The sequence below is a fragment of the Phalacrocorax carbo genome, chromosome 4, assembly GCF_963921805.1.
Source record: "Phalacrocorax carbo chromosome 4, bPhaCar2.1, whole genome shotgun sequence".
Lineage (NCBI taxonomy): Eukaryota > Metazoa > Chordata > Aves > Suliformes > Phalacrocoracidae > Phalacrocorax > Phalacrocorax carbo.
In genome coordinates this window covers 81,038,755-81,066,133 of record NC_087516.1, presented here as the reverse complement: position 1 = coordinate 81,066,133, position 27,379 = coordinate 81,038,755, and the positions used below count along the sequence as shown (strand labels likewise).

Sequence of the window (27,379 nt, the reverse complement as noted above, 5' to 3'; positions counted from 1 at the left end):
TCGTACATTAACCCCTGAGCCTCCTCTATACACCTTTGAAAGAGCCTACAGCCAAACTTTGCCATGATAAAGATGATGAACTTTTTTTCTCCTTGTTAGAGAGCTTCTGACACAACAGCACTCGTTTTCCAAACCAAAATCATTCAGCTTTTTTGTAGTTTCGAGTGGTCCTAAAGACCACAAACATGTAATACTTGTTTGAAGAAATTCCTCTACGTTTGTGCTAAGATACAATGCCATGTGTGTATCTAATCTGAAGAATAATGAAGCACTAATAATACAGTAAGGTACTTTGTAAGCATAAAAGGATTTCAGTTATTGAGCAGATAAAGTCACTTTATTCATTTTTAGTCATACAAACAAGGAATCAAAACAGAAGTTTCAGTGCACCGAGATACAAACAAAAATTTCCCACCTTAAATATAAATATTAGATTTGCAATCGTTCTGATAATTTTTATAGACACGTAACTCCTATTTTCTTCATAAAGTAGGTGCATTCTTTTTTTCCTTTTTCTTATTCTGTTCCTCTTCCTTCCGTTTCTCCAAATAACGCTTAAGAATGTCGTTCAGCTGCTGCTCGCACTGGCTTACGTGTTGTAATCCATTTTCCCATCCTAAAAGCAGCAATACACAGGGTAATTACATCTCCCTTTACAGCATCCATAACATAATTAGTCCGTGGTGATGCAAACAGCTATTTCCCCAAGCATATCAAACGGCTATATTTTGACTTAGAAATTCTTCTTCAGAGTTCAACCACTAATGAGATGCTTCCTTTGATGCCAGCCAGGTATAAATAAAATAATTACTCGTTTGGTACCTATTCTTGCAGTGACTCGTTATTAGTTGCTCCAGAGACTGAGCGCTCCCTTCGTGGTGTCTGCTAAGGTTAGGCCTTACCCCTTCCAAAAGGGGATGTGCCCCTCTGCAAGGGAGCCTCAGTGGGTACCGGGGAGTCGGATTCAGCCAGAGTTTATTGTATATACTTGAGAGATTTGGACCCTATTTCATCTCTTGCTTCTCTAGCTCAAAGAAAATCACCACGGAAGAATTTATGACGAAATGTAGCTAACGCTTTGAGATACCAACTGTCCCATTTCAAAGGGGACTAATTCAAGCCCCAGCAAAGGGAGAAACTATGACCTCTCTTCCCAAAGTACGCCTACCGCAGAGCGGAAAGAGAGACACAGAACTAAGGGGCTGTTCAGGCATTTTATACTCCTCCAGCAAAGTTGCAAGATGTGGAGACAGGCACCGTAAGGTTTTTGGTGTGACTTTTTAAGCTTTCAAGTAGGTAAATACTCAGTTACAGTGAACTTCAAGGCAAATACGCAGAAACTGTAAAAAACCTGATTTTCAAAAACTTTATTTCCCTCTGTGGTCCAATAAAACAAACAAGTTCAGAAGACAGTGACCCGGTAAATGCAGCCATCAGGAATTACTTGGTAGAGTTAGTTTTTTTTTTCCCCTAGCAGCTCAAAGATTTGTCTTCCAAAACCAATGAGCCCCTACCTGCAGAAAGGCGCGATGCATTTTTCTTTCCTTTGTTTAAGTACTACCTATTCAGAAATACTGCTGTGTAGAAGAATTGGTTTGGAACTTGTTTGTGCCTGGGTCTACAACCTAAAAGCTAACTGGGAAAGGACTGGAAATGCAGTAATGGGTTTCAACTCTCCTTACCAGCGTGCTCTTCGTGTAGCTATCCGATGGCACCAAAAGAAGAAAAAGAAGCCCCGTTACTGGATAAGAGATACCCTTCGAGTGTAAAAACCAGTCTGCAGATGCAACTGCAAACATGCCATTTGCACACCTCCAAATATTTGCGTTTTCCTCTAATATACTATGTTTTATATGTGATTAATATACTGGTTTATATAGTATGCGTACTACCTACTTTATATATCATAGCGTATGTGTAGTATATATACACTATAATATATAGTGTATTATAGATAGTTTAATTGAAGAAGGTGAGCTGCTTGGTTTCAAAACTACAGGCAAAGAAAATATTACCTTTGCAGTGATGAATTACTCTTCCCCAGAGTCTGTTCCTACTCAAACAGGCCAGATTTCCAACAATCAACAAATGCCTCTTTGCTCTTGTTAGGGCAACGTTCATTCTCTTCTCCGAGTCTATGAACCCAATCTGTCTTGTTCTTACACACGACAAGACAATGATCTCCTTCTCAGCTCCTTGGAACGCGTCTACGGTGGACACCTGGACAGCTTTAATCTCAAAAGCCTCAGAGTGCATGCCACCGAGCAAATTCTGAATCTGTAGACAAACGAATATGGACAGCGATGAGTTCCGCTGCTCACACTCAATCACTTGTCGCGAGCAAACACACTCACAACAAGTTTGAGTCCACACAAGATGCCAACTAAGAAACTGAAGAGAGCAGTGACAGTAAAACATCAGCTAATCGCAGGAAAACAGCACGCAGTGAACCCGTATTTGACAAACGCTGGTGCGTTCAGTGTGGCAACCCGCGCTTTCGCTTGCTAATCGCGGCAGCCCGTGTCACGCGGTGGCTGACCCGGTGAGGTACGGCTCCAAGCCTCGCCCAGCAGATGCCTCCGTTACCTGCCCTCATCACACAGACCCGTTTGTAACGGCCCCTAACTCATGAAAATGATGTGCTATTTCATTTGCCGATTTTCTGAGTGTGCACGTGGAAGGAAAACAAATGGAGAGGTTTTTTTAAATCATGTGTTTGAATGAAGATTTTGACTAGTTTTAGATGAAAAAATATAGCTTTTTTTGTTTTTTTTTCTTGGTTTGGTTTTTTTTTAAATAAGAAAGAGAAATTACAGTAAACTCTAGTTTACCTACCCAGCATTTGTTTCTCACTTTTAGTCAATCCTTCCTAGTTGAAATGGAGCCTATGTTTATTCTAAACCAATCCATCTAAGAAAACAGTTTTATTGATGCTATGTTACACAAACCTTACACATCTGTGATTTATACAGAGTAATCACACCAACTGCAGATCCTTCTATTCCACTTGCAATCAGAGACTGGATGAGCTTGACTGTAAAATGAGCTTCTGCCGTGTTATAAAAGCTGTTGTCTCTTTCCATCTAGAAATAGGGAAGAAGATTTCCAATGTAGCTGTCACAAACAGCAGAAAGCATAAAGAAATGGAATGGAGAAAAAAGCCTACAATATGGGCTTTCTATATTAAAAATGTTTAAACACTTACCTGCTCTACCCCATTAACACTATAAAAACATAGTGTTGGAAGCCAATCCAGTAAAGGACCTCTATCTTTCTCGGAAACACCATCTATCAGATCTCCTTCATAGAACAGCTCGTTGGCTATGGCACTAATAGCAGGGTGACATCGGTACTGTGTCCGAAGAAGTATTGTTTTATGTCCCTAAAGAATTATGATATAGGAAGTGTGACTAGGGGAAAGAATTACTAAATATTTTGCAATGCCAGGTCAAACACAAACTAAGTGGAAACATTTCCTGCAGTAAGCTGCCTTAACCCTCGTACATTTGCTACAACAGAAGTTAGAACAAATACCGTAGCCCCCAATTCTTCCACCTGGATTGAAAACTGCACAAAAAGATCAGAAGGCAGAACCTGCCATTGTTTTTTTCAATCCACTCTTGTTTCACATTTGTTATGCTTACAAATTACCCCCACTGTGAAAAAAAAACGCTTACAGAGAAATGCACTAGAAGGGAATCAGCTTAATGAAAAACAGGCCGAAACACCGCACCTCTGACATCTAAACCAGGACTCTTTTAGTGACTTCAGTGGACCTACAATTTCACCCTCCATCTTTTCTGAAGACGTGGTTAGTAATACATACCATTAAGCAAAGCCGGTCAAAGAGAGTCTGCTCCAATCCCTTCTCGTGAACGCTGTCAGACCCTTGAATAGTTGGCGGTAATTGCTTGGGGTCTCCAACAAGGACTAGCTTTTCACACTGAAACCTAAATCAGAAAGTTAAAAATTAAGAAAAAAAAAAAAAAAAAGAGTTCTAAAAAGGACGTCAAACTCTTCATAACAAAAGCGTGTGCTGTGTTTACATATCGCACATTGCTTTCCATGAGGGTGCCTTCCCCATCACCCTCTTTCTGCAGTGAAAATAACACGGTAACTCAAGGAAGGCACCCAAGAGCAGGCCTCAGTTTAAAATTGCTCTTCCTGCTTTCTATGATGAGACCTCGGAGTTCATGTTCTTAAAAAAAGACATGTGAGTTTGGCAATTATTTGAGGTTGTGTCACTGCTAACTAAGTTTTTTCTCTGCTGAAACACAAAAGGAAGGCTGTACCTTGCAATAGGAAGGAGAGAAGCAGGTTCAGTCATCTGACTGCACTCGTCCAGCATCACCACAGGAAACTTAAGAGTATTCAGGCACGGGAATGGGCAGGCAGCACAGGTCGCTCCGACCACTTTTACCTTTGTCATTAGCGAGGGGGAAATGGGCAGACAAAAAGTTAAGGCCATTTAATAATTACTCTCTGCGCAGTACGTAACTATAGCTTCGGCAGTAGAATACACCTAACATTAAATATTTTTAGCAGTTCTACAGCATGCTGGGTCGTACTCACTGGGTCTCAAAAAAATTATATTCTACCTTCCAGTAAAAGGCACCGTGAATGCATGGAGATGGATCCAAGGTTGCCATTTCTTATGCTTGGGGCATTTATATGGTAGAATCATTCACAGACTCAGATATTTTAAGACCAGATCTGGTCTGGTACAGAGAGAGTTCAGATTACACGATCCTTGGGAACCTTCTGAGCCCCAGCAGCAAAAACGGCAGCAACGACCACTAGGAATAAGCACAAGAAACAAATGGCTCAGATCTGCTTTGTTACAATTGCTCTACAACAAGCTGGGATTTTTTTTTTTTTTTTCAAGTCTAGGACTGAGGAGAAAAGGCAAATAACTGGAAAGACCAGAAATTGAGAAGATTTTTCTACAGGAAGGTAGAATCTCAAAAATTAATACTTTGACAAAAAGTTACTTCAAATATATTTGATATCTTCTTGGCAGTTGATACTCAACTCTAGCATAGATTTAGCTCGGTCCTTATCTTTCACCTTTATGACTATATAAATTTTAGTTTCAAGGTGACAGCGCAGACTAGCTGTGCTCAGTAATTTTTTCAAAACTAGGAGCTTGGCAGGTATGAGAGGGGTCTCCCAGTTCCCATTTGCTGGGCCTTGTGGATAAGACATCGTGAATTCCCACTTCCCCGTCCCATCACTTGGACCGTACCTGTTGCAGTATAGTTTTATTGGTCCCCAGTTTATGTTGCTCAATACTCTTCCTGACATACATTTTTTCAGCTGGAGTTAAATCTTCTTTCATGAGAGCGAGCAGCTCTTTTAACTGCTCATTTTCATTTCCTGAGCCAGCATGTAAACTTGAAAAAAATATTTTATAACATGCGTTACAATAATTGACAATAACAGTGTTTTCAGCGTTCGGTGAACACCCAATGCACAAAAATAATCGTACTTTATATATAACAGTGCTTTACAACAATGTACTAACCTGTCCTGAATCCAGCTGAGATAGACTAGTATAATACCTGATTTAAAACAGACCTTTAATCCACGAGCTCAGCCCCTACCACCCCATCAGAGACAAACATGTAGTAAACAACTTCTCCAAGTACGCAGCTGGTTGCAGAGCTGAGAAGAGCTGAGAAGTTTTTCATTCTCACACCATTTTAGACCCTTGGCATGCTACTGACACCAAGGAATGGAAATTTGAACTATTCATCTTGAACTTTACTTTGTTCTCTCAAATTGTCTTGAAAGTACTACGTAGGTCACTTTTAGTAGTTAAAGGACAAACCCCAGAACACTACAGCAAAGATAACTTGGCTAAGTAGTGCAGAATTCACGCGTCATTACCATTAATTCTCTGAACGTTAAATTATTACTTCCTCTTAGTTGTTATCACTACAGCAGTACATATCTATTTCAAGCCTGTTTTGCTTTTCCTCCTTGGGTAAATTCTCAAATCGATAACTGCCATTATTTTGTTTTCCTCTACTACTTTAAAAGCATTAGCTCTCTTCAGCAACAAGTGGCATTCCCAAATCCAGGTAAAAGTTCTCCACTGTGCAGGGGGACGGGGAGGGAACCTGGGATAGGCATATTACAACCACATTTTGAATGACTGCAAAATAGTAGTTTTACAGCATGCATACTATCATGAATCTTAGAATCGCTTCTGATCCCTCAAAGATTAAGATTCTTACCTATGGGGAAGAATTGCTTTGGTGATTTTCCTAATACTTCCCACTCTGATAAAATCCTCAAATCCAAGATCAAGTAGTCTTCAAAGAAAAAGAGATGATACATGTTACAGAAATGTAAAAAAAAAAACCCAAAACCAAATTTGACAACTTAAAACATTGTTCTAAAAAGGCTAAGAGACACATCAGAAGACCGGAGAACACAAACTTTTGTGAATAACCAGATGACGTAACTCCGGCCACAGTTCAAGTGAATCAAAGTAAATTACCTCGTCAGGATTTGTCTCAAAAATGGTTAATGCCTTTATCCTTCCAAACCATGGATTTTATTTCATGTTAGCCTCATGCTGAAGCTTCCCAAGCCTGACTCTGCCTCTCTCTCCCTCTCCACCCCTCCTTCCCTTGCTCCTACTGCTACTTCCTAAAGAGTCCTGAGCAATAAAATCCAAAGATGGATTTTAATAGTAAATTTGATGAGTAGAGCCCCATATTAGTCTCATGTAAATTCACGCAGCTAGCCTTACTGTCTTTTAGCATGCTGTGCAAAGGAGCAAGGGTAGAATTGAAACCCGTGTGTAACACCTTCTAGGGAAAGAATGCTATCTTTTTCAAGTGATATACTGGAATTAGCAACACAATTGTCTTTACCGTGTAAGCGCATTATTGTTTTTGAAACTATAATCTGCACAAATCTCAGTTACCCACCCCAGCAGTATCCTGTCAACAGCAATGTTAGTGGAGGAAGCGATCAGAAGTTTCCATGGAGCCTGTCTTGGACCCGCTGTAGCTTCACTGCTTTCAAAGAGCTGTACTAGGAACAAGATCACAACAGACAGCAGATAGCTCTTTCCAGCTCCAAAAACACCTGGTATTTCGGAAGAAAAAAGCCAAAGTTACACGTGAAAATTATCTAGAAAGTTGTTTTAATTATTTGTTGTAACTTAAGTTTATCTTATTAAATATTATGCTGTGATTCCTGTAAAAACATCGACGGTGCTTGCTTCAGCAGCGCTAAGTATCCAGGGACAACCAGTTGCCTTACGCTTCACGTGTACTGCCTGCAATGAGTCTACAGAAAACTGCAGAAAAGGGGGAGCTAAGGTGTTACTCCTAAATGTTCTGGTTGAATACATGCATTACTTGCGAAGGAGTCTCACCAATACATTAAACTAATACTAATAGAAGTATCTGCTTGCACATCCCTCATACCATGTCCTCAGGTACAGAATAAGAAACTTGAGAAATGATTATTTTGCAATCACTAGTAATTTTTACTAGGTTATTATGCCTGACAGCCTAACAAAAGCTCAGGTAATTTAAGTCTAGTGGCATCTGTACTAAGAGTTTCATTATTATCAAGGTATTTACTTTGACAGCATCTGAAAACCTATGTTTATGCTAAGTGTTTTTCAATGCTGATGTAAAAAAAAAGAAACCAAACCCTTTGAACTAAGATGCTACTAGTCTTTTTGCACATGTTAAAAAGGGATACAACAAAGACAGAAGTATAAACCAGCAAGGAATAATGTGTAATAGAAAAAAAAAATGTATATGATTTAGCAAAGCTGATACATGACAAAAGCGGTTTTAATATGAAAAGAAATAAGGAGAAGACACTAAGTAACTCTGATTTTGTGTATAGATCTTGCCAGGAGAGAGCTCTATACCTAGGTAAAATCCTGCAAGAGGCAGAACTCCGATTCAAGGATCACAAGCTCTGTGCCGATAAAACAGACCTTATGATGTCAAGGTCATTATCAGAGGGGCCTCATCCAAGAAATGAAATTTCATGAAACAGATGAAGTAGGTGAAGACAGCAACTTTACAGAGGAATTCAGAAGGATATTCCTTACACAGAGGCAGTTTATTCAAGCCCATCTTTGGCGCTACATTTAAAATAAGTCAGCGTTTCCCTAGGCGTAAAAATTTCCCTTAAAGTCTGCCTGGAATTGAAGATAAATGATTACCGAAACAAGCCTACTGTTTCCTCACTGAGAGAATTTAGGGATACTTCACTAACACTGCCACTACGTATTCATTAGCATTTTTGCAAAGACGCAATAGCAGCAAATTTCACAGTTATTTGCTACATACCACGTATGATTGTGATAGGAAAGATCTGATGTCCTTCCACGGGTTTGATATTTTCACAGGCGGTCATCATCTGAGCTATCTGAATCAGCGATGTAGCTTGATCTGGGTTCAATGAGAACGTTTGGATCATCTTTTTAGCTAGTCCCATCGCCACTTCAGTGCTGAGAGGCCCATGCATCATTGTGGGTTTCAGGCTCATGGCAGGTGGAATAAATTTTCTTCTGTTGACTCTTTTGGTAGCCTTTTCAGAATCAAAATTCCTAAGAAAAACGTAATAATCAAAAGTCGCAGTGTAACACCATGTATGTATAATTTGTAACTCATGGTTCCGACATGTTTACTCACCTGATTTTGAAACGCTTTAAGATTAACAGCTGATATAATTAAAAGTTGCTGCCCCCCTACACCCTGACCTACACCTGGGCTGTATATTCCCATGCCTTATTACTTCCCTGGGTGAAAGCTGGATCCAGCTGGATCATACGAAACAGGCTTTTGCATTTTTCCGTCTTGCTGTACGTTAACACTTTCAATCTGACTTACTCCAAGGCCTCAAGACTGACAGAACTAAGAGCAGCAGAAGAACGTAGTTCAGGGGCAGCAGGGATTCAAGTAATTACTTGTTTTCTACAGTGAATCGTAAGCAGTCTTGGAAATACTGCTCCCATTCTCCAATAAAATATTTTTAGTGTTTGTGTTAAGGGACTCTAAAAATTGGGAAGGAAAAACAGTTCCACTGAACCCCTGTGAAACACGCACATTAACTTCATACGGATCAGTCCTACACTATCAGTCTAATGGTCATAATAATGCCCAAAATTCATCTCTAGGCTGTAAAACGTGGGCTGGAGGCAAGTTTTCAGAAGAAAAACCCCACTTTATAATCGAGTTAGAGTTAAGCAACCCACATATTTTTGTTTCCACATAAATTAAAATCGCATCGTCAACAGTTCATTCCTTGCACTGTTTTTCTGATTTGTTTTCCTCAACCACTTTTCAATAGGGCAAACTCAACGGTATTTTTGTTGGGGTTTTTTTGTGTACCTGTTGAGATACTCTGGGTTGATGGTATCACTGAAGCAGTAACTTACATTTGTAGTAGGTATGGTATTAGTGGTAACGTAGATGGATTGAAATGCTCCTCCATATTTCTTAAGGATGTAAGCTCACCGCTAGCATTGCAAACCAGCAAAGCATGAACGAACACTGAAAAGGCCACAGAAAAATACTATTAGGTAAAAAGGAAATTAGCCAAAATTTCAAATCAGCTAGATAAATGACTTACAAAATACCAAAAGACTAATTACCGTCCTGGAACAGAAACCAAGTTAACCCAATTACCATGCCTGACTATTATAGATGAGGAGAGACCTATTACCCCTTCTTTTTAAGGTGCATTATTTTGAAGCTTAGATAAAAAAACCTTACTCATTTTAGAAACACTCATAGTATCATAGAATCACAGAATGCCCTGAGTTGGGAGGGACCCACAAGGACCATTGAGTGCAGCTCCTGCCCCTGCACAGGACACCCCAAATTCACACCATGTCTCTGAGGGCATTGGCGAAGCGCTTCTTGAGTATTGCCAGGCTGGTGCCGTGATGCCTCCCTGGGGAGCCTCTTCCAGGGCTCCACCCCCTGGGGGAAGAACCTTTCCCTAATACCCAACCTAAACCTCTCCTGGCACACCCCCCTGCCATTCCCTCGGGTGCTGAAGATAATTAGAAGGCTTTGGAATTTAGGAGGTGAATTTTGTAAGCAAGCTGTGTGATCATGATAGCTAAGCAGACGTTTTCTTAAAGAAAAGACTGGAACATAAGGACACGTCCAACGGGCCAGACTCAAGTCCCATCTAGTCGACTTCCAAAGCATACGAAAAAAAGTGAAGGCCTAGGGGAGAGTATAAGAACAGAACAAGTATTCATTTATATTTTTCTGAATTCACTGCCACTTTCCTAAGGTTCTGGAGCTCAGGGATTGCCTAAGTACCAGGTTTCTAACACGTTTGGTAACCCACATACCTCTATTTTGTTGTTGCTTATCAGTGCCAACAATTAAGTATTACTTAAAGCTTTATTTTCATACAACTTAGGGTTTTAATTTTGTAATGGTTATAGAACTATTAAATCATCTGTATTTACGATAATAAAAAAAGAGTTAGGACCAAAAATGTCCTAAGAAAAAATAAAATGCTGTGAATCAACAGCATTAAGACTGAAAAGCTATATTTACTCTTAAATAGAACGCGTAGATGTGGCACTTCAGGGCATGGTTTAAGAGACATGGTAGCGTTGGGTTGATGGTTGGACTTGATGATCCTAGAGGTCTTTTCCAACCTCAACGATTTTATTATTCCAGACCCTGACAGCTCGAGAGCTCTAGTCCCGCAATTCACACTCAAGGAACAAACAAAACCAAACCTCCAACTGCATTTGAAGCCCATGATTTTGATAACATGTATGCCCACAAATAACTTGTGCGCCATTGTACTTTTTTCCCCTCTATTTTTTAGTCTTCTGAACGTAATTCAGAACAGGACTTTAATGTAGGCTCACTGAATTGTGCTTTGCAGGAACTCTCTCCCTAATGATTACATAGAAAGCCTAAAAAGACTAGGTTGTTAACCTGAAACACTCAAATTACCTGCTTAAGGTTAAGCGCTGCGCATACAGCCTTTTGCTATCAAGCACACAATTTTCATATTGCATTAAAAGAATATAAGCAGAGGTATATTATTACTAGCTCCAGAATCACTACGTAATTGCTTTCTTTATCTCTTTCTTTTAAAAAACAAACAAACAAAAACACAACCCAAAACCAACCCAAAACTTGAGCTCATTTCAACAGCAAAAATAAGGAACTTTTGCATCACGGTTGGCAGCACATTTATCATTTTTCTGCATCATCTATAGCAGACCCACACTGTTGCTCTCTGCACTTAAGGCCCACTAACCCTACTGTTTCCAAAACACTGATGACAAAATATTACAAAAATATCCCAAGCAAAAATGTTAAAACCAAAGAAGAAGGATGGCTGCTGCTTAGTTGGGAACAGCTTGCTAAATAAAAAGGTCAGCAGTTCATTAAAAACCACCAGTGCTAGGGTTAGTAATATTTTCTTTTTAAAGTACAATGATGAAAATAACTACAACTAGACTGACTGGTTTCTTCTGAATTCTGAAACACTAATTTTTTAGTCATTCTGGACTGTAGCAACAAAGGCACAGAAAGGAACGTCGGGACAGCCAAATCACAGATTTAATACATGGCTTTTTATATAAATAGAAATCTTCCACAGTGAGTTGTTCGGGGTTTCTGTTTGTTTGTTTTTCAAGGACAGTAACAACATATTCATAGAATCGTAGACTCACAGAATGGTTTCGGTTGGAAAGGACCTTAGAGATCGCCTAGTTCCAACTAGGGCAGGGACACCTTTCACTAGAGCAGGTTGTTCAAAGCCCTGTCCAACCTGGCCTTGAACACTGCCAGGATGGGGCATCCACAGCTGCTCTGGGCAACCTGTGCCAGTGCCTCATCGCTCTCCTAGTGAAGTATTTCTTGTTTATATCTAATCTGAATCTACCCTCTCTCAGTTAAAGCCATCACCCCTTGTCCTATCACCCCATGCCTTTGTAAAAAGTCTCTCTCCAGCTTTCTTGCAGGCTCCTTTTAAATACTGAAAAGCTGCAATAAGGTGTCCCCGCAGCCTTCTCCTCTCCAGGCTGAAAAATGCCAGCTCCCTCAGCCTGTCCTCTTAGGAGAAGTGCTCCAGCCACCTCCTCATCTTCATGGCCCCCCTCTGGACTCGCTCCCTAAGGTCCATGTCCTCTTTATGTTGGGGGCCCCAGAGCTGAACGCAGTATTCCAGGTTCCTGTCACTTACTCAGACAGCCAATCTGCATTCTATATTATATTACTGACTACATTATTTATATTATCCTCATTTCTCCATCACCCACTTAGAATTTCCTACCAGCTACTTTGCATTAAGAACTGTATTCAAATTATGTATTCAAAGATACAAGGGGAAAAATACTGTGAATAAAATAACGTATTAGATGTGAGAAATTCTAATCTCGTCCTTCCTTGCTGGCCAGGTTTTCCTCTCAATAGCAGTTTCCCACAATTCTGAATTATCTGGTGTAGACTCACTATTTGATCGCCAGTTTGAGGGAGAGTAGCCTTTCAGCGGTTGTAATTCTACTTCATTGTTGGAGGATGGTCCAAAGAAAGCACTACTTGCAATGAACGTATCAAGGGGATCAAAGTTCAGAGTCTTCGAAACAACCCAAATATCATCTGTCAAAAAACCACAGAGTTCTCATAAGCTTCTTCTACTGCTGCCTTTTAAAGAAAACCAAGCTGGACAGAACAGCTCAGCATTTGCTATGCTGCAAATCAATCCACTGCTAATGTGAAAGTAGGGAGTATTGGAAGTCCTAGATAGTTTTGTAATAAAAGTTTTGCCCCGCAGAGCTTCAGAATTTTAAGTTTCAAACCCCTGATTTGTTAGAACGTTTGTCTTGTACACGAAGCGTGCACAGACAAACACATTTGTTTCTGCCTAATTTCCTTTGTACCATTTCCAAGAGCAAAGAGAACAAACCATGAAGATATGGGTATCAGTTCAAAAATTACTGAAGTGAGACGAACTATTGGGACCATCCGGATGAAATCACTGAATGTCCTCCAACTCTGGGACATGTCCGTCATTTAGAAGAGATACGCAACAACTACTGAAACCCCAATTTTCACATCAAGTTATCCTTAAATATAATCTATTTGAATAATGGACTTCCCTGAAACTTCATGATTCACAGGTTCAATACACTCCAAACCCAAGGACATGGAATTTATCTTTTTCTAAGGTAGATGAATATTTACAAGAAAAGATGAATTCATGAGATACTTTGTTGCCCTTCCAGAACGAGAACTGAATTTTCAGGGTTGTCAGGAGTTTAGAAATAGGGTTCAGTTTTTCTCTTTAGATTACAAATTAAAACTTTAAAAAGGCACAAGGTGACACCGACAATTCTTCTCATGCCTAAGCTTTGCTTACCTTTGCTATAGAGAGAATAATGCTCCTTTCTGCTTAGTCTGAGGTATAATTTGTTTTTGGAATCACCCTCAGATCTGGTATTCATAAATTTCTTGAACTTGCTACACTGCTGTGTTTGAATTTCAAAGGCTTTCCTGTTAAATTGTAATTTCAAGAAAGAGCATGTAAACAATTGGCACAGTTTGGATTCACCACCAAAAATAAGAAAGCTCCACAGAGTAGACCAAATTATACAGCGGAGATCTTGGCGGCTGCTCATCATCTTACATTACCAGGATTTAAATACATTTATCTTGACTGCAAAACACTTCTCTCATATTCAGCCGTAATTAAATTGTTTCCCCTAGGGTTAAGCAGCACAGAATAGCCTTCAATACAACTTCTAACATTAAAATTGGAATCACTAAGAGAATAAATCAAATTCTTTTATGAAAGATTAAATGAACAGTAATTCAAACACAACGATCATAAGGGATTTCATTAAGCAGTTGATCAAGTCGCTAGTAAGCAGATTTGATTCTTGCTGGAAAGAGTGCCGACCTGAAGTGCCATTGCTGTGACTGTGATGCCTTCGCTAATTTGGCTTTTACATTTCTAGGCAGAACTGTAGCCTCTTTAAGCATAGTTAGTGAAAGTGTCTGTTAAATGCTACTGAAATCCAGAGCTACTGGAATATTTCTAAATCCTGCCGTTCAAACAGCACTTGTGAGAAGTACACAGTGTTTCAGAATACCTCACCAAAAGCTGGCATCCCTCATAGAGAGAAATCTTTTGACTTCTGACGTATGTGCCAATACTTTTTATATCGTGAAGCACTACACTAGGTCTGGATTTTATCTGGGCGGGGTTCACATCTTCCACCCACTTGAAAAACGAACACTGCTCAGCTTTTGGGGCATCACAGGTATAGAACAAACGACCCTAGGAAGGGAGGGGAAAAAAAAAAAGAAAAAAAATGACCTTTAGCACATTAAAACAAACAAGCAAAAACCAAAATAATCAGATAAACGCCTGTGTTTTCACTCTGTTTGGCTGAAAAACACAAGTGTGTTGCCAGACCTCTGGGCTTCTGAAGCCAGTGTGTGTAATCATACCTTGCAGAAATGCCACGTAACCTCAGAAATTATCAATTCAGGTCTTTACATCTATAAAGCTGTTTCTGTATGGCAAAAAGTATTACATCAACAGTTCTGGACACCAGTGGATACTACAACAGATCTTAAAAGTGATCTCTGTAAGGCATCACATTAATCTGCAATTGTAAATCACACAGAATTGCCCTGTAATTGTTCACACAAGAGGGTCTATATGCCAGACAAACACCCCAAACTGTAAACAAACAAGGAATAAACAGCACCTTGTTTTGACCTTCTTTTTTAACCACAACAAGCTTAGCAGGATGCATGTGACTGCAGAGTGGAACGCAGCTCTCTTTGCTCTCGCTTTGCCCATCTTTCAATGAAGTGTAAAATGAAATATCCACTTTTGAAAGAGCATTGTGTAATCTTTGTGACAACTCAAATAGCATTATGTTTAATTGCTCTTGACATAGAAAGGAGAATAAAAGAATAATTAGTACAGCCGTAAAATGGTTACACGCGCACACAACATCCAAACAAGTACGTTTTCACCTGAAACTTTCAACCCCACTTCTAAATCCATCAGAAGATTTAATCCGAATCCTAAAAGAAACCATGCGACCTGCAAAATTCATATATTGCACGTGCAAATAATTTGTTCGAAGCGCCTTAGTTTCATTCGAATGGCCGGGGAAAGCTTAGGTAGGAATCTAAGCACTGGCGAACGGGCACAAGGTTACATGGTTGAACAGAAGCATACTGGTCTTTTGTTTTCTCTTTCCAATTTTGGGTACAGACTGAATACATTTCTGTGTATATATATCCAAACCCAAATGCACACCGTTGCTCCCATAGGTGGATGTTGTTGATCTCTCTCCCTCTCATCCTGCTTTGTGAAGCTTCAGAAACGCACTTTCAAAATGACAGCGTTTTACACAGTGTGGTGTTAGACGTACCTGTCAGAGCAGCTTTAAATATCTGTTTGTAGTGAACGTGAGACTGAAACACAGTTGGTATGGAAACCTTTCTTTTAGGAAGATTAGCATATTTGACTTTATCCACATTAGGAAAAGACAACTCAGAAATCGTTATGTCCTAAAAAGCAGAAAAACAAACCATTAGAACTTGCAAAACCCTGAATGAGACAAATTTTTATAAATGGCTACTGTACAGATGTGCCAAAACCTATCCCTTTTTCTTCTCTTTTTCCTTTTTTGCTTTTATATATCGTGCTGTCATTAGTAAGTCCAACTAAACAGAAAACATTCAGGGCCAGAAAACATTCTGCAACCAGAGGTTTCAACATGAAGACTGTCAATGAAGAATCAGTTTTCTACAAGCAAAACCACAAATCCCCTTCACCACGAACGTTTGCAGACTATGTTAACTACGTACAGGAGCATGTATTCAACAGGACTGGCAACAGGAGTAAAATTAAGTACACCTGGAACTACAGCCACAGAGCTTGGACTGCCATTTAGGACGTGCCACGAAGTTAAAATTTGCCCCTTGACAAACAGGCTATATTTATAACACAGGTAATGCTTTCAAAGGCTTTGAAGTAAATTATCCAATTCAGAATCACGCTTTGAGCCCTAGACATGGGGAAGGAGCACACAAGCCCCATTTTTAACACCATTTCTGCATAAAAATAAAACCACCAGATGAAACTATAGCAAAGGTAGCACAAGGAGAGGGAAAGAAGAAGCAGACTAGAGAGCTTTGGGAAAGTGTGCACACCACTGCTATCCCTGTGCCTGCCATCCCAGCTAGTTCTGAGGAGCTTCTTCCACTACCTACACTGCAGCGGGCATTATAACGGTAACTCTCTTCATAAGCTTTTTAAAATCCAATATATATGGTTAATATATAAATACACACACTGTGTGTGTATTTCATAACCTAGTTATTTCCATACCTCTATTTCACATGACAATTTTACTGCACAGTTTTAAAGGATTAGAAAACACAGCATACTAAGTTTGGGTCAAAAAAAAGAAAAAAAAAGGAAAAAATCTAACATTTTCATTAACTCTCAAGCACAGCCATTTGACAAATTTTAAAACTTGACTTGTGGTTGGTTTGTTTTGTTGGTTTTTTTTTTTTTTTTTTTTTGAATTTACTCCATTTGTTTAAGACAGCCTACTGGTCACAAGGAGCTATGCTCTTTTTTTAGGTGCTCAGTCACTGCCATAACTTACTTTTCCACAATAAAACTGAAGATATTTAAAATATTTTGAAATCAAACACTGTGTTATGAAGCAAGATCTGGGTATTCGTTAAAACCATGTTCACTTCACAATTAACAAAAACACTTCTTGAAAACACCTTCTTACCAATTATAGGTGACAAAACAGCCTGACAGCTTCTTTCATCTTCCTGCCATCAACATTCAGATTAGAAACCTAAACCTGGCACTGTGTGCACCAAGGTATTACCTTTACAAAGGATCGGTCACAGCACTTAAAAAACACACATTAGCAGCTGCTGTTCTGTAGCTGGGACTCTTTTGTGTTTCTACAAATGTAGAAACATTTCATCCAATCATACTGATCATATCTTGCAGAAAATAAGATAAATGTAGTTACTTTGTCCAGAAAAATGTGTTTCTGTCACTTAGACCCATATTTGCTTGAACAGTTACACACCTGGCCATCTCCTGTTACAGTGTGGCAGCTCAAATGACTTAACACCTTTTGTGTTGCTTCAGCCAAAGGTGTCTGACTTAAGTGCGGAGAAAGTAACTTCCTCTCTGAAATCGTATCCTGGTCGCTGATATTGGCACAGCGTTTACCAAGCATGCTCTTGGCTGTCTGTAGAGGTGCAGAGCCGGGAGCACTTTTATTCACAGCACTGCTCTGTCCTGTGTCACCCAGCAGCATTCCAAGGACGTTCTCAGCACAGATGTCATCACTCACTTCCCTATCATCGCTGTTTTGAGTTACCGAGTCACACTGAGGACTGTTTTGATATTTTAGCCACTTGCTTTGTCTGCATTGTGAAGTCGCATTAGGGAACACTGCTCGTACAGATTCCCATTGTCCGTCTTCCGTATACTCTCCAAACACGGAGGTTTCATAATTTCTGTCCTCGGGGCCAAAAGCACTAATAGGAAATACCGCCGCCTTGTTGCATAAATTGACTGCTGAAGAGCTGAAAGATGGCTGGACCTCCTCGCTGGGAGTTGGATAAACTGCGCCAGGAATCTCCTCGGTGGCAGGAAGAGTGACAAACGGAGTTCGTGGTTTAACTGTGGGCTTGAACCTCGAGAGGCCGCATTCCTCCGGATAGCTGGATTTCTCCCGTGCTGTAGGGCAAATACATCTTACAAGCAACTTGTAGCACTTACGGATGGCCCATTAACTTCAGATGTACAAAAAGCTAAGATAAAGGAAAGAATTCTAAGTTCTTCCTTTTACATCCTGTCTTCTAATTGGCAAGCTCTTCGTGTCGTGCCCGTGCAGTCCCACGCTACATTTCTATATGACGTGAGTGATTTTGAACCGTGACTCTTTTAATACTTAAATCTCTATATTCAGAATACATTTCTGCAGGCACTCTACTGCTATAAAAGAAAACGTTTGGTAGAAGTCATAGAACCATTAAGGTTGGAAAAGACCTCTAGGATCATCAAGTCCCAACCGAAATGATTTAAACATTGTGTTTTGGAGGTCATTAACCTGTTAACTCTTGGTAGGTCAGTGACAGCCGCCAGCTGGAAAATGAACAGCTCAACGTTTACTCCTTCTTCCAAAAGGATCACCCACAGAACTGTGTAAATTAGTATTACCCGAGGTCGATAAATAGGCTCCTAGTATCACAAGCGCCCTTGGGACTAAGTTCACTATCAATAGCCAATGACAGTCATTGACAGGTGTCAGCTGGAAGGGGGTCAGAGGACAGCTGAATACAGAAAAAAACTAAAAGCAGGTAAATAAATGAAAACATGAGTATGAATTAGAAGGTTACCTTTTCCCCCCAAAACTAGAAGCTGATTTTTCTTTATAAAATTAAATCACTATTCTGAAGTCTCTTTCAGGAAAATATAGTTGGGGCAGGGAGAGGCATGGAATTCAATGCTAATCCAGCCAATCTGGAAAACACTGTTAAAAATTGTGCTTTAAACAAGTAACACACCCCCTGTGAAAAACATGTGACAAACACAAATCAAGCTCTGCATTTACCCAGACCTATCTCAGTGTATTTCTGCGCCCGGGGTAACTGCCTTTTATAGTGCAACTCACTGTGCTTCAAAAATCCTTAAAGATTTTCTAGCAAAAATATTGTAAAGTGCAATTATAAACTATGATTTCTTACTGAAAAACAATTCTGAAAGTTCCGGTTCACTTGGCAAGATCCTGTGTATCAGGGGCTCCTGGATGTCTCCCATAGCTTCCTCACTTCCCGAAGCCGGAGAAACTGTAGAGTCTGGATCAAGCGAGGCAGTCAGTTCCACTGAGGAGATCATCTGCGGATGAAGAATGAACACGTCAAGTGAATGACTGGGGAAAAAACCCCTTGATTATTGCTCTTCTGGCACTATTCTCTCTCTCATCATACCAACCAATTGAAGTGTCTCTCAGAGTTGAGGTAAGTTTCCAAAATAAGGAATTGCTACCATGGACACACTGGAAATAAAGGCAACACGATCTAGAAGAGACAGTCAGTTCACACCTTGCCAGGTTCCCATGAAGTCCACTGCGTTTGTCTCAAATCAGAACGTGAGGGTGAGCTTGACATAGTCCGCGGCGGAACTTCAGAACGCACGTGCAATGCCGATGCTAGGAAAAATACGCGAGGGACAGAAGTCATGCAGGAGAATTGTTCTGAGGGCAACCGCTGCCATTCTACTTCTACTTTCACTTACGGGACTGATCCATTCTTGACTTTTTAATAGTGTTAGACTTCTTTTGAAAATTCTCTTCTCCGATAAAGATGATATCACCCTCACGAAGACTTCTTGAGCCTGGAGACTTTACCAAAAAAGTATAAGGAAAAATTTGTTAGAAATCAAATTGTTTATCCTCTATATAAATATTATCTTTGTGAGAATCTTATTTCTAAACATCTTCTTTCTAAGTCTGGTTTCTAGGTATAATTCTTCAGTATCTCTAGCCCATTCTGGAATTAAAAAACAAAATATCACTTTTCTTCCATTATTTTAAATACTGAAATACGTACTGCATTATTTTAAATATATTTTATTTAACATTACACCATGTTTCTTGGCATCCAGGAGGAACAGAAATCCATGCAACAAAGTTTTAATCCATGCTTTGGAACTCTTTCACAATTATATACCAAATTTCAAATCCAGCTGAGGCGAATATTACACCGCTAACACCAAGAAACAATCACTGTAAAAGCCCTCTGCCTCTTTTCTCCAAAAGAAATCTCTGTTTAATACCACATATTATGACCGTGGACTTTTTTCACTCAGAGGAAAAAAAAAACAAGTTACATCTTGCAAATGCATACTCCTGTGAGAAAAATGGGTAAAAATAATTGTCAAACTGCAACGTTTTAACCACAAAGTACTATGTTTGGTTCTTAGTGATTTCGATATGATTGTAGTATTCTAAAAATGAACTCTTTTATCCTACACTTACAGGATACTTTCTCGCACTAAGGTTAGTAAGAATAACTTTGAAAAAAATTTGTTATACCTGTCTGAAGTCAGGAAGGACATCACTGCTTGAAAACAGGGGTGACAAAAAACTCTCAGCTGCGAACTCCGTGTTACCTGGGTACTGCTGCCATCCTAGCTGTGAGCAGGGAGCTCTCAACATTATCTCACTAGCTGCTGATCCCTTTACTTGGTGCCCTCGAAATGCAACAGGCTACGCAAAATATTGGAATTGCCATTAACTGAAAATAAGCACTGTTCTGGAACTATCTACAGTCAGTAAAGGTACTTTTCATACATACATCAAAACTAATGTGTTGGAAGCTGCAAAAGAGGAAAAAAAAATATCCCCAATCTATGCTTTTTTCTTTCCTTCTCTTGCATTCCTGCAACTCAGCAGCAATATAGCTTTTGCACAAATCTCTGGCAACAGAAAGTTGATATTTTGACATAGTATGTTTAGTCTTCTTTTTGTATTGTAAAATTTGAGTTTAAAACTCTCCGTGGAAAACTTCCCACAGACCACTGTACTAAAAAAGTCATGAGAAGCCCATTATGAGGCTGGTTAAATATTTATTAGGACTTACTGTAATATATTGTAAATAGTAAGCCATTGAATTGAAATTTAAGAAAAAACTATTCATTTTACTTTAGTTCCATGGAAATCATACCTTTGGTTGGCAGTCAGATGTCCTAGGGTTTCTTTGGGCCGCTGCTATTGGTAGAATACACGCCTCTGCTTTCTGTAATGAATTGTCCACACAGTTGGGCTGCATATAAAAGTATCAACAGCTAATTAGTTTAACAATTTAATAATGTTTTAAAGTGAAAAGTTAAGCTAAGTTATCGCTTGTAGTTATACAAGAGGAAGCATTTTAAATTACGCCCTTTTTAATTTGGAAGCCAGAACAATCCACGGTAGGATAAGAAACTACGTTTGCTTTCAAACGGGACAAGAGAAAGAAGAATTTAATCTAAAAATCGTTCTTTCACTTTGGATGGATTGGAAGAAAAAGATTATCAATAGCATTGGACAAAAATCAATGTGAAGCATCAGGCACAGACAGATTTGCTAGTGTATTTCAACCCAAGTGTTAAAACTTCTAGGAAAGGCAGGCATTCAAAAAGATAGTGAAAGAAAAAAATAGATGGCAAAAGAAGATGACGTAGGGAAGGAGAAGTACCACACATACTAATGGGATATTAAACATAACTAAATATTACAATTTGCATTAAGTTTCTTGTCACACGTTAGGCCTCCTGAACATTCATTGGCAATAGGGTCTGCAAGAGGACATCTTCTGTTTACCATCAGCTTCTTAGCCAATGCCTCTAAGCGATTTCTAGCTCAACCTCTGTAGTTTCATAAACCAATAATGTTATTCAAGAAGCCTCATTGAAAATTAATTTATCTTGTACAGATAAGATAGATGTAGTCAAAAATCGGTTACCATAAGGCCAGAAGAATCAAAGTACGAACAGGAAGATGCCTGTATACTTTCTGAGTAAGGCATTTCTGTAAACTGTTTTATGGCTACAAGAGATGGAAAAGCATAATAAGTTACAGTTATAGCATTCTTTTTGCAGGAAAACATCCAAATATTTACTGGGCTTGCAAACCTTACCCATGCAGATAACCGCACAGTTCGGATTTAACTGAACTAACTCTAACAAAGATACAGACTTTGAGTCCGCGTTGTTGTTCTAAACACCAAAAACTGCATGAGGGAACCTTCATAACACATCGCTGCAGCAGTATGATTTCTGAAAATGAGTTGTCCAGCAGGAGAGGTAAGAATACAGAAGTCATATAGGTGCAGTCATACAGAAACCACTTTAAAATAGAAGCTGACCTAACCTTCATCTTTCATAGGGGCTTCAAGTATCTCTTTAGAAGTCTCTGCTTCATGGAATATGCTATTATTTTCCTTCATCTTTTGTAAGCTTTCTAATGCTGTGCTATGTTGAGTCAAAGCTCTTAGAAGAGCAATATTGTTTACCAAATCGGGAAGATCTGATGAATTTTCAGCCATTGCCGTGCATTTCAGGCAATCCGTTCCTACTCTTTCACCTTTGCAGGCTCCATGAAAGGCATTTATGCTCTCTACATTTTTAAGCTCAGTTTCGCCTACTGCTGTTTCCTCTGGGGATGAGCGGCCTTTTCCTAAAGGATAGATAGAGCTTCTGGAGATGAGAGTATCTTCCTTATGTGAAATGCCAAATACCTTTTGATGGTCTTCTGCGATATATTGGAATGAGCCATAGCTAGGATCTGGGTTTTGTGACAAAGCCAGCAAAGGACTACCTGGTTTCATGCTGTCACTCTTACTACCCCAGAAGTGTTTGAAATCAGCATCTGGGGATTTCGTGCATCCAAGCTGTTTAAGATCATCTTCGGATCTTTTGTCCATTGCAGAAATGATTCTGCTGGCAGAAATAACCGGAAGTATTTCATGTTCCACAAACGTACTGTTTTTAGAGTGACATTCAGTCTCACCAGGCAAAAGATCAGCGCGTTTGCTTTTTATCCGTGACACGCCGTTAACGGTAAGCGCTGCACAGCCATCAAGATCCTTCTTAATACCTAATTGACTTTCATTAATCTCTTTTGCATTGTGTCCATCACTCAAAAGTTCCACTTCAATTCTGGTCTGGTTTGCAGAGTCTTCTGCAGTTCTCCCTGTATCTCCGACACTGTTGTCGCAAAGCTGAGAGGGCATACCCTCAGGGCACTCATTGCCATTGTTCTCACTGTCAAACATTGAGCATTTGACTTCTTCATTTTCACTGCGTGTCACTACTTCACAGCAAGAATGAAGTCTCAACACACTATGCTCTGCTGCGTCTTCTCCCTTTAAGCAACCTGGACTTTGTGAAAGCATGTCTCCTTCAGCGAGCTTATTCACATCTCTTTCACACAGCTCTTCATTGTCTGTGTCATTAAAATCAAAAGCCTCCATTAGATTAAAGTTTACCTCCATCACCTGTTCATCTGGACCGCAGTCTTTGCTGTGTGTACTTATTCCCTCCTTTACAATTCCAGTTTCAGTCAACGTTACACCCACAGAGAGCTCCGGGTCGCCAGGCGCTCTTTCTGAACTTAGTCTTGGCTGAAGCTCACTTTGCAACCTCACTTCGCAACCTCGCTCCTCAAGAGCATTAGTCACCGAATGCTCCCTGTATCTGGAGAGATTTTCTTCAAAGGTGATTGGACTGGCTGAACACAAAATGTCACCCGAGGGTGGGACAAACTGACTGTCGCTCATTCTGCGTATGGTAGATTCAGGTAGGAAGCAACTATTTGTATTGCAGGGATCTTGTAAATCTTGACTTAAATTATTGGCCTTTTTCTCACACCTCTGTCCTGCGTCTTCTTCACCACAGGGTTGTTCAGCTGAATGTAGAAGCAATTCAGCATTCCATTCCTTTTCATCATTCACAGTTCCCTCGATAGAAGGCAGGTGCTGCATATTTTGAACGAGTCTTTCGGCAGGGTTGCCCGAAAAAGCAGGTAGGAATGTGCTTTTTTTGTTATATAAACTAGCTGCATTTTCTGACGCCTGGAACCCAGAAAGATGCTCTATGACTTCAGACGTTTGCTCTCCGCATCGTTGCGTTGGTTTAGACTTCAAAAGAGCTATTATCTGTGCTGTGCTCCTGATGTTGTGCGACGCTGCCCCGTGACCGGCTGTCTGGCTACTAGATTTGGCACGCCCGGTAATTAGAGGAGGTACTGGCATCGCAATGGACTGGTCAGAGTTCTCCTTCTCTGCCTCCTCACACCTGTCAAGAAATGGAGCTGAAAGCAGTGAGGAGAGAGACACGTGTTCTCTACCATTATCCGTGCACGCATCTTCGTGAAAGCCTGCGGATAGATTTGTTTCCGCATCCTTCTTGCAAATCGTAGAAAATAATGGAGAGGTAATGTAAAACTTGGATGGAAAAGTACCCTGACACTGCTTAGATAATGGCAATATTGTTGGTTTTTCTCCATCCTCTGTTGTCGATATTTTCTTTTCAACTTGGCGTGGCCCTTGGAAACCCTAGGAGAGAAATTTTAAATTAATTCTACTCGGAAATCAACTTCACATTTTATAATCAAACATTGAAAATAAGGCACGCTCCATAAAATTCATTCTGATTAAGTAGCGCAGGACGATTCCACAGGTGTACGGAAATAACCTCAAGCCCTTGCAATTTTCACTGCAGCCTTCACAATAGCAATCCTGCTACACCAAACAGAGTTTGTAAACTCTGGAAAAAGTAGCTACGGGTAACACATTCTGGCTTACAGTTCCAAAAAAGCAGGAAGATATTATCTCTATATCTACCATTCATTAAAAGTCCTGCCCTTTGTGTTTTAAAATGCATATTAACATCAGACATAACTTTTGAAACAAAGTCATACCGTAAACTTCCTTTTCAAGCCGACAGACAGATGCCTGGGAGGCAGAACACCGGGTTTTACACCACTTCTATCCATGGCTGGAGTTTCTGCTTTCCTTGGCTGATCTTCGAAAGACTTTTCACTCACTTTTACTGCTTCAACTGCAATCAAATATCGTTCGCTTTCTAAATTATCTCCAGTATTCACCTAGAAAACAGAAAGCAGGAGCGTGTATATAGTAGTGGTATATGAGAAACAATAAAGTCTTCTAAATATAGCCTTCTAAATACTTGTACGTAAAAATTCCAGAAATTTACACCCAGTATATCACAGCTGCCATATAAATACTTAGATTAAAATATACATATACTAGAAAGCATTAGCACTTAGCTTCAGGTTATGCTTATTTCGTGTATCACTCTAACACACTGCTTTTACCCAAAAGAAATAAAATTCCATAAAAACTCTATGCTGGTTCAGGAAAAACAATAAGACTTATCAATAAATAGAAGGTGTTTTCACTTTCCATTATTTGCATTGCAGCATTCTTTCATATCCACAATAAGGAAAAGTACTACCTCAGTTACCAAATAAGAGTTTGAAATGCCTCCCAAAACACAAACCACAATCAAGCATAAAAATAAAAAAACCCACAAAACTCCAAACAAAATATACCTGAGATTTTATAAAAAAACTCTCCAAACATTGTCCTTTATCATCAAACAAGATAGCCTGCAATGAAAAAATAACATTTTAAATAACTAGTTTTATTTCACAGGTCAACTAGATTGCCGCTGACAGCCCAGCACCAGCAGATGATATTAAGTCCAAAGGTATTCAATCCAAGTTGTTCACCTTATTTCCGCTAGTTCTAATCCTCAGAATTCCATCCTGCCACGTTTTTGATTTTTTCATTTTCTGGTGAGTATATAATACCTATTTTAAATGGGTAAAATGTTGAGATAATAAGAAGTAAGAAAATGTTTAAATAATACAGCAGCAGCCTAGTGTCTTTTAATTTATTTCTATTTAATTGTACACAGTGTTAGAGAACACTTACACTAAATTCCTGAGAAGCCATTCCTTTGACAAAAGAGTCATCCAACAGATTATTTCACAGATATTTACATCCTCATACAACCTGTAAGACAGGGAAATGTTCAGAATCCAGAGTTGTGAAGGGAACATATTGACCAAAAAATAGATGTCAGTTTGCTTTTCTTTCTTTTCCACCTCCCACCCCACCAAAACAAGAGAGCTAGATGCAAGACAATGACAAAACAACAGGGTATAGCTGATGTGGGTCTTTTAAGGAAAAACATTGAAAATAATCTAACAGAAAAACTACTGGTTAAAAAATTGCTTTTTTATATATGCCAACATATTTACTAACTTTCAGAGGAATTCATTCCTTTAGATGAATGGCTGGAAACTCTGAAAACTCCAGTGATCATACTGCTATTCAGAATTAAGAAATTATCCTAAACACATTTACTTGCATCCAAAAAACAAAACCACAGAAGCTATCAGCAGAATAATTTTGTCACAAGTTTATTGACTCTGAACTTGTTCATGCATGCTTAATTCATGGTGAAGATAACTGACTCTCAAAACCAGTTACCCATGAAGTCACGCCTCTTGAAAGTTAGATCAGAATAACTTCCAAAATAGCCTTTAATGATGAAGGCAGAAACAAATCGTTATCAAATCAACTCATCCCCAGCAGCTGTGACTTACTGCTGTACATCAGTGGCTTAAAACATCTGATGAGGACTGCAATTTGCATCCGTGTTTGCAGAGCTGCAGACCTTAGCTCCATCCGTTAACAGCACTGCAAGAAAAATGATCACAAGAGACAAAACTGTCAGCTGCTCTAACACTGTGGGTTGGTGAGAAAGAGTTTATATTAAAGCGGGAGAGATTTATGCTGTTTCTTACAGTTGCCACCTTCTTGGCGGTCCCCAGGTGTTTAGTAAGGCATGAAATGTTGGAAATGGACACCCTTGAAGCACACAGAGCTACTCCTTTAGCTGTTTAAAGCAGCTCATAGAATCATAGGACACCCTGAGTTGGAAGGGACCCACAAGGATCATCAAGGATGATCATCAAGGACTCCTGCCCCTGCACAGGACAACCCCAAATTCACACCATGTCTCTGAGAGCGCTGTCCAAGTGCTTCCTGAATATCACCAGGCTTGGTGCTGTAATGCCTCCCTGGGGAGCCTGTTCCAGGGCTCCACCACCCTCTTGGGGAAGAACCTTTCCCTAGTATCCAACCTAAACCTCCCAGCACATCTTCCTGCCATTCGCTGGGTGAATGCGAAGGCTCGCTACAACTCCATGCAGAACGCTGTAGGGCCAGGCATGAGTGCACACACGTTCCTACAGATCCACTGAGCCCACTTCCCCACACAGCTGAGAAAGACCCAGGTGGGTCCATTTTAGCTCATCACTCATTAGTGACACCCTCAGCGCGACGGAGTTTGACCCGCGGCCACGTTCCCCGGGGGTTTCCCTCAGGGACAGCGAGAACGGAGACAGCAAGAAAGGGTCCGGGTCCGGGTCCGGGTCCGGGTCCGGGTCCGGGTCCGGGTCCGGGTCCGGGTCCGGGTCCAGCCCCCGTCCCAGCTGGGAGAACCCCTCGCCGCCGCCATGAGCCGCCCCCCCCCCCCCCCCGCGGGAGACTGTCACTGACCGCCTGAGGGACCCACCGGCCGTCCCTGTCCCTACCCACCTGTCCCGGTGGGGCGCGGAGGGACGATGGCGCCCGCCGCCTTTCCAAACTTCCCGCCGCAGCCCGCGTGACGTCACGGCGCCGCCCGCCCGGCGCCAGGAGGAAGTCACGCGCACGCCGGGCCAGGCGCGCCTACTGCTGCGCATGCGCATGCGCGGGGGCTG

The 27,379-nt window shown here is 40.3% G+C and overlaps 1 protein-coding gene across 5 annotated transcripts; it reads right to left on the bottom strand.

Moving 5' to 3' along the window:
• Positions 1-296: 296 nt before the first annotated feature.
• Positions 297-27,379, bottom strand: ZGRF1 (zinc finger GRF-type containing 1). Of its 5 annotated transcripts, XM_064450625.1 has the most exons (29): positions 27,216-27,379; positions 26,219-26,312; positions 25,542-25,622; positions 25,337-25,417; positions 25,157-25,213; positions 24,503-24,688; positions 21,953-24,137; positions 21,546-21,628; positions 20,766-20,864; positions 19,336-19,441; positions 19,143-19,249; positions 18,786-18,936; positions 17,117-17,775; positions 15,425-15,563; positions 14,747-14,931; positions 14,123-14,310; positions 13,390-13,523; positions 12,483-12,629; positions 9,422-9,536; positions 8,331-8,590; positions 6,942-7,101; positions 6,240-6,317; positions 5,246-5,393; positions 4,293-4,420; positions 3,827-3,950; positions 3,206-3,382; positions 2,949-3,083; positions 2,016-2,277; positions 297-616 (listed from the first exon to the last, which is right to left on the bottom strand). In XM_064450625.1, exons 3-29 carry the CDS (start codon positions 25,560-25,562, stop codon positions 483-485), a joined length of 6,249 nt encoding a protein of 2,082 aa, XP_064306695.1. In that variant the 5' UTR covers positions 25,563-25,622; positions 26,219-26,312; positions 27,216-27,379; the 3' UTR covers positions 297-482. The 5 variants fall into 5 exon arrangements, with proteins under 5 accessions (XP_064306695.1, XP_064306696.1, XP_064306698.1 ...); XM_064450626.1 differs by lacking the exon at positions 12,483-12,629; XM_064450628.1 differs by lacking the exon at positions 21,546-21,628 and having other exon boundaries at positions 22,095-24,137.

Bases quoted from the DNA above. Each gene is read 5' to 3' on its own strand.
- ZGRF1 (XM_064450625.1), bottom strand. From the start codon at position 25,562: ATGGCTTCTCAGGAATTTAGT. The intron at 25,214-25,336 runs GTGAACAACTTG...TTTTCATTGCAG, and splicing joins TTAGAACTAGCGGAAATAAG to GCTATCTTGTTTGATGATAA. The intron at 15,564-17,116 runs GTGTGTAACTGT...TCTGCTTTTTAG, and splicing joins CTGTAACAGGAGATGGCCAG to GACATAACGATTTCTGAGTT.